Below are 10795 nucleotides of genomic sequence, written 5' to 3' on the forward strand. Positions count from 1 at the left end.
TAAGGCCCATTTGACGTTTAAACTAATAAAAATAACTCAAAAAGTGAATTTATGATATTTTTAGAATTTCGGCTAATTAAATGATATTTAGCCAAATATAATTATTAAAATATGATGAGGCATCAAATAATTGGAAAACAATAGAGATTCATTGTTTGAGAAATTATTTGAGATTGTAAAAATAATTCGATCCCCAAAATGTAAAGAGGTTGGTTTTAAAAGAATTTAAAGCCTAATTATGCTAATTAGAGGGATTATTGAAAAAGAAATATTTACAGGAGAAGTTTTGACCCCAAAAAAATTAGAGAATTTCTCTATGATTAAAGAGAATTTATAGAGCAAACAAAGAAATTTTCAGAGTAAAAAAATATTAAAAAGCATTTGCCGGGATTAAAGTATTACTTTATGATTGAGAAGACAAATTCAATTTGAACTCCTCTACTTCTTCATTAATGCATCATGTGATGGTTATTATGAGGAGAGAGGATGAATTAGAATAAGGAAAATTTGAAATGACAATTATTTCAGTCTTCCAAATAATCGAAATCGATAAAATGCACCCAATAAAGTGAAGTTTTGCAGTAAATCCTAAAAGCTGGCTGGAGAAGCTTTTCATTTCTCTTCTTTTTCCAAATGGTTTCACATCATACTCTCCAATCTTTGGAGATTTTCACACAAAGGTTTAGAGAAAATAATAGGAGGCACATACCTTGAGTTTGGGGGCAAGGAACATGAATGAATAAAGCCAAAAACACTAGAAACTATGTGCCTTGAGTTGTTTCACCGAAAATCCCCTCCTTTCCTTTTTTTTTTAAATTTTAAAAACATTGCCCGTTTGCCATGCCAGAAAAGAAACCTTCAAACTCCCCATGCTCTTAATGTGCTTTAACCTTCCAAAGTGGGTTTTAGGCCTAGAACACATATAATTGGGCTTTCTATCCTTGGTTATCAAACCCAAGCAGGGCATTAGGTTAGCCTCGAAAATATCATTCGTTAACTCTAAATCCATATCAATGATTCTGGTGTTGTACTCTTCATTTAATTATTATGAATCAATTAACGTGTGACTCTCCACCTAATAACTTCACTAGCGGCAATGACTGTATCTAGGCAATGTTGGATAGAAAAAACAATCGTGGCGTATTTAACGCATTTAACCAACAAAAAATAAAATTTTCTTGATGTTGAGCAAAATAATCATTGTGTTAAGATACAAATTTGTCTTAAAAATTTTTATTCAGGAGCACAGGACACCAAAAAATTTGTTAGGTGTAAATTTGTCCTAAAACTTTAAAATCATAGAAATATTGCCCCATGCTATTAAAAAACTAATATTGATTATTAAAAAGTAATATTAACCATTAACATTTTTAAAAACAATAGGGAGTAACATTGCTACAATTCTAGATTTTTAGGGTAAAGGCCAAAAAAATTTTTAATGCTCAACGCTCCTAAGTGAAAACTTTTGGGACAAACTTGTACCATAACCCAATTATTTGTTTCTTACATTTGGGGTCATGGGAAAATAAATAACCTAAATTTTAACAAAAAGCAATAGCATTTTATTAAAATATTCTTATTTATTATAATATCGACTTCCTTCATTTCTAAATATTGGAGCCACTTGAGGATTTTGGTTTGGTTTTAACGTAATGCTCTGTCTACTTTTGTCTACCACCTTAAATTTTTTTTCTACAGTAATTTTATTTAATATATTTTTATTTGTTATATTTCATATTCAAATTTAAATGATTATAAGTCAATAATTTGATTAAGTAGAATGGTATTTCATGAAAACTATCCTAAAAGTTACAATTATTTAAAAGGGCCGAATATCAAAATGAAAAATTAAAAACACTAAATTGCCCCTAACAAACCCTCCGAGGTTTCTTCCTACTTTCATTTTAAAAAAATAAAAAACTAAAACAGAAAACCAAAACCAACATGTCCCTTGTTTTTTAAATTAAAAAAAAAATTATTAAGATTTTATTGATTATATGTAACTTTTATTGACAATATTTTTATGGTATTCACAAATATTCTCCAATGGAGGCACTCCTAGTTATCAATTTTATTTAAAAATAGGATTGATTATCTGATTTTTTTCAAATCTTATTAACATTACATTGATATTTTTATTTTTAAAACTCACATAAATTTCTTTTAAAATAAAATCAAATTATACAAACCTTCTTTGAATTTTTAAAATTAATTTATTTTTATTTTTATTTTCCAAGCATAAATAAAATTTTTAACATGTATAATAAATTATAAAAGAATATCAGATTTTACTAAAATTATATAATTTTATTTTCAAATAAATATTATGTTGATTTTAAAAATAAAATTCTAATTTAGTCATAACTGAACAATGTTTATGTATTATTTTTAATGAGATATTTAGCAAAGTTATAAAATTGGAGGAAAATTTTATTTAATCTTAAATTTTAAAAATTCGCATTAATTTTATAAATAGAATAGGGATTGTGGGAGAAAATGTACGAAGTTTGGTTAGGGGCAATTCAGTACTTTTGAAATTTATATTTTGACATTTGATCCTTGCAAATAATTACAACTTTGTGGTCCTTTCTAGTAAATGCCATTTAATATAGGCCTTTCTCTCGAATTTTCTCATATTTTTTTCCACCAAAATGAACTCGTTTTTTAGTGAATGGGAAAGTAAAATAAATACTCCTTTTTCATTAAACGATAAAATTGTCAAAAATATAATTAATGCATTCTTGAAAATCTAAAGTTACCATTATTTTAAGCAACAAAGGGAGTTTTTCTTTTTCTTTTTTTTTGACCAGCGAACAAAGGGAGTTACTAGACATTTTTTCCCATATATTAAATGAAGTCTAAGGTTTGAGTTACACAGACCACCTATTTTTTCCTGACAACAAAGATCATCTATTTCTTTGTTCACTTAATTAGAGAGTTGATATTAATCATATATGTAAGACTTATTTTATATATTTTTTTCCAAATTAACCCTATTAATATTCCGTAACAATAATCAAATAGGGGAGAAAGAGAGGGAATCAAGAAAGATGCTTAGGGTGTTTTTAAGAAAGTATCATATCAACTAATTTAATTAATATCCTTAATGTACTCAAATTAGTTAATTAGGTTTTACATTAATAACAAAAGAAGTATAATCTAAGAGAAGAATCATTATTTTCGTATAAGTTTTATAAGCCCTCCATTTCATTTTGATAAAGATTTCCACTTATATCCTTGATTAATGCCCCCACTCTCTTTTTATGCAGGGCAAATAATGCTGCTAATTTATTTAGTAGGTGAAATCTTTCAATGATTTCTTCTAAAAGGTTTTGGAAGAAAAATATTATTTGCTCTCAGGATTTTACAAAATGCCTTACATTAAATAGGAACACTACAACCTTTTAAAGCATACCTGATTAAAAAAAAAAAAAAAGGAGGAGTATTATACAAAGCAGCTTCTAGTCCTAAATATAGGAGTTGTAGTTGAGGTGTTTGTTTTTATCCTAAATACAATAATACATCAATTTATATTATCTCTCAAATTTATAATTCTTTTTCAAATCTATCTCTGTTGATTACATGTATAAAAAGGGATTTTCATCAATAGGAGCATTTTAGGATAGCTAACAAACAGTGGTTACAAATGATTAATTTAACTAATTTTTTTAATATTAATAAAATAGTTATTTAGCTTATGTATATAAATTTGGAGGGAATAATATACTAAAAACATAAATTTACACTATTCAAAATTCCTTTTAAAATATGTCTTCAAATATGAGAATACATGCATCTTACAATTACCGAACGACCCTTTTCTTTCTAATGGGAATTCTTTTTTCTTTGGGGCTTTTATTTCCAAATAATGCACACCAATAAGATAATAGAATAATAGAATCCCCTTTTATTACAGTGACTTGTGAGGTTCGAATATATTAAAGTCATTAAAATGATTCCAAGATTGTAGAAAACTACCTATCAAACATTTTTCCATCTACTCTAGAGAGTCGATACTAACACTATTCAGCATTTATACAAAATCCATTCATGCTCCGACGAACCCATTTAAAACTGTTTAAAAGTTAGTTGAAATTAGGGGCAGAGTATAGCATATGTCATTCTCTCCTTTTACTTTCTTTTCTTCTGATACATGCCACCCCAGCGTTCATGCATATTTGTGGTTCCTTTTATAAGAGTAAGGTTCCCATAGTAGCGATAGCATTAAAATCCAATTAAAATCGACTGATCAAACTAGTGTGCTAGTGAGCCAATCTCACAGCCAGTTTTGACCAAATCGATCGGATTGAATTTTATATTTTTCCTCTCCTTACTGAGCCTAAGATGTCATTTTGAATAAAAAATAACAGTAAACCATATTTATGCTTTAATAACTCTGTTTCATTAAATTATATGTGGTTATTTATATATGATTGTTCTATTTACTCGTGATTTAATGTCTTTTCTATTTAAATATTATTCTTTTCAGGGCTCTCTATGAATATTTTTGTACATTTTTATTAAACGATATTATTTATACATGAATTTTCAATTTACTTATGAATTAACTCTGGTCAATCATGATTGGGTTGACCTCTTGAACTATTCTCTTGAACAATTCACTGACTGATCCATTTTTGAACATCTTGATTGCAGTAATAAAATCTGAATTATTCTGTCACAATATTTGTTTACCACTCAAAGTTCATTACACCATAACATATCACCATCATAATCGGCCGTGTCAATTCCAATATGTAAAAGGCCACAATAAGCAAAAAAATAACATGTATTCATCAAATTCCCCAGGAGCACAATAAGTGGCATCTTTTATCTTATATAAATTAACATAAATAAAAACCAAATCCGTCAACAGGTGAATATGTATATAAATAATAGGTACTATAATCAGTCATAAATATAAGAACTAATTGAATATTTAATTTGGTTATAAATATAAGATTCTAATATATTTTATATTTCATATTTATTTATTTTTCAAAACTGTACATCCATTTTTTCCTAACATAGTTCCTATGGTGATTATACATGTTAAAGAGTTTCCATTCTAATACACATTATTAATAAAGATATTTTACAAAAAACAATACGTATTTGTTATAAATAGCTAACTTAACTAATTTTTTTAATATTTACGAATTAGTTATCTAGCTCTTATATTAAGAATTTGAAGTAGTATAATAAAAAGAGTAAAATACTCTCCTTTGCATTTTGACCTAGTTACACTGACTTTCCCTTTATTGTGAAAACATGCACTTAAGTCCATACTGTTAACTCTGTTAAGAATATTCTTCTAAAAAAAAATACTTTCTAATTAAAATTTATTCTTCATGATACTAAATTTCTAAATTTTGGCTAAAAAGCTTTGACGAATTTAAAATTTTTTACTTTCCTTAATTTTATTTTTTGTCTTTACAAATAGTTATTTGTTTAGTGTTTTTGTCATATTGGGATGGAAAATTAATTAATTTAGTTAATATAGAAATAAAAACCTTGAATGAAAATTTCATTAATTCTTTAAACAAACATATAATCGACTAAATACGTTATAAATGTTTATAACAAAATTTATACTTAAAAAATTTTAAATTTTAAATTTAAATGATTTCTATAGTCTCTCAAACTTAGACAGTTTATATTATATGATGAAAAAAATATTTATTTAATATATTTTCTAGCCATTTAAAAGAAATCTAAATAAATGAGTTTGTGAAAAATTAAAATTATAAATTTTCATAATATAATCAAAATTAATAAATTTTTTGCATATTAAGAATTTGAAAATACATGTATTAAAATTATTTTTGGTTGTATCAAAAATTACTTTTTTGACAAATATAAATGTTTAAATAAATTTTCTATTATGGAGAGGTATTTTAGTCAAAATAGAAATTTAAAAGGCAAACTTAACGACCACCTAACGATTGGATGAATGGAAATGAAATTTTAAATATATAAAGAAAGTTTGTGTAACATGCATTTTAATTTCAATAAAGATTTATATACATTTTCAAAATATAGGAGATGTTTCCGGAATTTAAGAAAAATGTAGTAATAGTTAAAGTATTCTACTCTAATAAAAAAAGCAGGCCTGCCAATGTATACATGTTTATGTTGCAAAGCATATAGTATCTTTTTTCCTTTTTGCCCAACTGCAAAGTATCTAGTATTTGGTATTATTAATTAAGGAAAATTAAGTTCCTTCCATTTGACTTAACTGTCATCATTAGTTCATGTGTACTTTAATTTAATTGTGATAATATGTTTTAGACCAACAAGTGGACGCACATGTTCATTCTTTGTTATCTAAAGAACTAAACAAAAAGGCAACAAAAAGCCCTTTTGTGACTTCTTAACGATCATGATAATCATTGTACCATTAGTAGTTTTCTATAATACAAGCCCATCAATATGACAACAACATTTTTAAATTACATGAACTTCCGCCTTACCAAGACTCTAAACAATTTGATGAGGAAATTTCAACCAGCAGTTCCGCGCTAATTATTTTCTTGTGATATGATTCATGTTCTTGCATTGATTATTTTTGTTTTCTGTCTTCCTATAAGTATCAATCACGTAATAAAAGAAAATGACAAGTCATTCTCAGTAGTAACATTATGTGTAGGTGGAAAGGGATTTTCATGGGACCCTGCAAAGACAAAATTGCAGATTTCGAGCTCCATGATAGTCCCCCCTTAGAATCTGCTTGCTTAAACAGTCAGGGTTAGTTTGGGGTCCAATTTTCTGTCACTTGCCTTCAAATTCCTTCGTGTTCATCCCTATCCAGAGTAATTGGATTGATACACGATTTTAAGTGTATACTTCATGAGATTCTGTTTCTCTATTAAAGATAAATACCCAATAATAAAAATAGTAAGGCAATAACATATGACAGATAAATCTTACTGAAACAAACTCCATTATTGATCTTTTCTGTTCAGATAACCTTATGATTAAATTTGACTGTTACTTAAGGGAATTTCAAGGTTCAGTTTCCTGACCATCTAAGGGTCTTGACAGATAGAATAATCTTACAGTAAATATAAAATCAGGCCAAAAAAAAAAATCTTCTTAAATCTCTCCCATATAGAAGTAACTCGAAAAGTATTGTTATTAAATAAAGTGGTTAACATTGCAAGGGACTTAATTACAGGGATCTTTAAGAACAGCCAATTTCAATTTTCAAACAAGAAGAAATTACAATGTAATAAATTCTTTTCTATCTATATTCACAATGGATCAACTTATGATGATCAAATCAGATCCAGACAATGGAAGGACATGGATCTTTCTTTTAGTTTTTCATCACTGAAGTGACCTGAGAAGCACAGATATGATCTTTGAACAAAAACCCATCAGCAAAATCTAAATCTCAGTGACATTTTCAGTGAAGTCAGAAGAATTGTAAGGACTCTAGATGGACCAGAAAAGAAGGAAAGACATGGAGGTTAGGAATGGAAAGTAGATTGTCATAGATGTTTTGTCATTGTCAAATATATTTCTCAGATGAAATCCATTGATTTGAGAACTAATACTTGGCTGTTTATTCTCGCAATTTCTTTTGGTTACGAGAGTTTCAGTGGTCCATTCTGGATGCACCCGAACACACTAGGTTCATGCACAGCCATGTTTTGTTGGTTTGTGCTGTAACTTTTCTAGATGTGACTTGAGAATTTTAATCATGAGAGCTCACTCTTTAATTGTTCATAAAAGCCTGCATGAGAAAATTAATGCTCTGTTTCTTTACTTGTATGAGGATGGACAACTCGTGTGCAACTCTAATAATTGATCCTTATACACTTCACAAGGGAGGACTGGCCCCTCCATGTTAAACTGTGTTAGTATTGAACATGGGGGAACAGGCAATGTATAAGAAGGGAAAGTTCTATTACAACTGAGAACAGAAGAATGATACAGGTAATTCTTAAAATCTCTTGAAATGTTCTCAAATTTAAGATACTCTAAGAAATTTACTATTATGTCCTTATATCATTCTCTTAAAATTATTATGACTAGACAAGTTTTTTCATACAATGCATAACATCTAAGGAATGAAGTTCTCATCTTGTAAATATTATGACTTATTATATATTTCAGATTTTATAGAAAAAGTTTCCATGAATTGTACAGAAGTTTTTTTTTTTTTTTTTTAAAAACAGAGTCACTCTATGCAATACTTGTACATAGTAAGCTTGCTGTGGATTTTGTATTGCATAGTAATATTAAGTTTGGTATTGATTAATAATTTCATAATAAACTAAACATGTTCTCCCCTTTCCCCGTTTGCATCACATAGAATATGAGGATTAATCTATGTTGTTTGCGATTTGTGTCTGCTATAGATCTTATATTTTAGATTAATGATTTGCAAAGATAATGTCACTTTAGTCTGTCAGTTATTTTTCATATTTATTTTAAACTCTCAAATAATAATTTTTCATGTTAGATTTTAGATATTATTTTACCCACATGGCAACTTAAATAAATCCTTAGGTTCTTCACAACCCCGCTTGGAGCACACCATTAAAACCAGTTAACCCGAAGTCAACGGCTAGCTTCTCACTAGGTTTCCATTCTATAGTACGAAGCAATCTCTTTCTCCTCTTCTATATCAAAAGTCAGCATTAGTGTTAAGAACATACCCTGATAATCTTAGAAAACTAGAGAACTCTGTCAGCATTGTCTCTATCTCATCATATCTTGGGTGAGACTTGTCTCCAGCAATAAACTCGTGGACTTCACCATAAACCTCTATTACACTACATCCAGGGACTTTATTCACACCATCTGCTTTCATCATCTGCCTCAAACTGCTAACCCTTTCCCAGTTCTTATCATCAGCATATATGTTAGATAAAAGAACATAAGCACCATCATTCTTGGACTCCAGCTCCACCACCTTTCTCAAGGCAAAATCACCCAGTCCTCTGTTATTGTACATTCTACAAGCATTAAGTAATGCTATCCATGCACCAGCATGAGGTTCCATAGGCATCTTATTTATGAAGTTCATGGCTTCTTCTAAACGCCCTGCTCGACCATATAGATCAACCATTAAGCCATAATGCTCAAGTTTAGGGTCAATTCTATACAGATTTTTCATTGACTCAAAATGCTTCTGACCTTCTTCAACCAGACCAATCACATTACACCCTCTTAAGACTGAAATAAAGGAGACTTCATTTGGCTGTATACCATACTGTTTCATAAGAGAAAATAGATCAAGACACTCCTTGCCAAACCCATTCACGGCTAACCCACCAATGGCACTACTCCAAGTGTAAATGTTCTTTTCCTTCATATCCCAAAAGATTTCCATGGCCTTGTTAATATTTCCACATTTTGCATACATGTCAATAACTGCAGTTCCTAGTGTCACCGTCATCTTGAGCTTGTTTTTCTCTATATACGCATGAGCCCATCTTCCTTGATCTAATGCTCCCAAGTGAGTACATGCAGATAGAATCGAAACCATGGACACTTCATCAACTTTCACACCCTTTATTTGCATCAAATTAAACAAATCCAATGCCTCACTTGACCTCCCACACTGAGCATACCCTGCAATCATAGCATTCCATGCTACAGTATCTCTTTCAGGCATTTCATCAAACAACTGTCTTGCAAAGTCAATATCGCCACATTCAGCACAGGCCTTTACCATAGCTGTCTTAGAAACCAAATCTGGCTGAGCAATCGCCTCAAAAACCCCTCGACACGAATTTAAACAACCCAATTCAGCATACAAAAATATCAACCCACTCTGTACATGGGGGTCATTCTCAAACCCATACTTTATAACCGCACCATGAACCGACAAACCCACTTCCCGCACCAAAAGCTGGGCAGATGAGCGAACCAAGAAATTGAAAGTGTAATTATCAGGCGAGATATTGTTTCGGGAGCGGAGAATTTGATTATAGAAGTAAAAACTTTTGTGAGGACTGGTACTCTTGGAGTAGGCTCTTATCAGAGAGTTGAAGGAGAATATACTGGGGTTATGATAATGGTGCAGCAGCTTAATGGAGTAATCGAGATTGGTGGGATTCTCCAAGGCGATGGCGGCTACGAATTGACCATGAAAGTGAGGCTTGTTGAGAATGCCGGTTAGTATTAACTGAGTGTGGATCTGCTTGAGCTCTTTGAGAGTGATGCCTGATTGAACAAGTAAAATTGCGGGGTGCTTTGCGATAGACGTAAGAGAGTTCATTACAGGCATACGCGATTTGAAAGTCGATCATTTGGTATTGAGCTTTGGGATCTTGCTTTTCTGGTTCCCCCCCCCCCCCCCCGGCGCCTTCGAAAATGATTCAAACAAAAGTTAAGAGCCTTCCCATCCTCATCTCCTCCGACACACTCTTTTTCTCTTCACAAGATCAAAATTATTTCAATAGTCCAGATTTAACATCTTATAAAAATAATATTATTAAACAATAAATTGATAAATTTAAATTGTTAAAATCTGGTCTGAATAGTTTACAATTATAATAAAAAAAATTTACTCTATAATAACAGTATGTAATTATGAACTATTCAGATTAGATTTTAACAGTTTAAATTTATTTATCTATTTTTTATCATAATATTTATTTTTATAAAATATTAAATCTACACTATTGGAGTTTTGATCCAATAATTATGAAGAGAAAAAGAAAGTAGTGGAGGGGAAGAGGATCGGAAGGTAGTGGAGAGAATCCAAGTCTGGTATTTCCCTCCTTCGTCTTTGAAAATGATTCAAACAAAAGTTTACTTTTGCAATTCTTATTTTCAA

At 29.9% G+C, this 10795-nt stretch overlaps 1 protein-coding gene across 1 annotated transcript; it reads right to left on the bottom strand.

Moving 5' to 3' along the window:
- Nucleotides 1-8498: 8498 nt before the first annotated feature.
- Nucleotides 8499-10294, bottom strand: LOC114759592 (putative pentatricopeptide repeat-containing protein At5g40405). Its single transcript, XM_028948796.1, has one exon. It carries the CDS (start codon nucleotides 10241-10243, stop codon nucleotides 8636-8638), a length of 1608 nt encoding a protein of 535 aa, XP_028804629.1. The 5' UTR covers nucleotides 10244-10294; the 3' UTR covers nucleotides 8499-8635.
- Between the last annotated feature and the right edge of the window lie 501 nt (nucleotides 10295-10795).

The sequence above is a fragment of the Neltuma alba genome, unplaced genomic scaffold (assembly GCF_004799145.2).
Source record: "Neltuma alba isolate B1F8T4 unplaced genomic scaffold, ASM479914v2 tig00010867_pilon, whole genome shotgun sequence".
NCBI lineage: Eukaryota > Viridiplantae > Streptophyta > Magnoliopsida > Fabales > Fabaceae > Neltuma > Neltuma alba.

Excerpts from the sequence above, each read along its gene's own strand:
- LOC114759592 (XM_028948796.1), bottom strand. The coding sequence starts at position 10,243 with ATGCCTGTAATGAACTCTCTTACGTCTATCGCAAAGCACCCCGCAATT.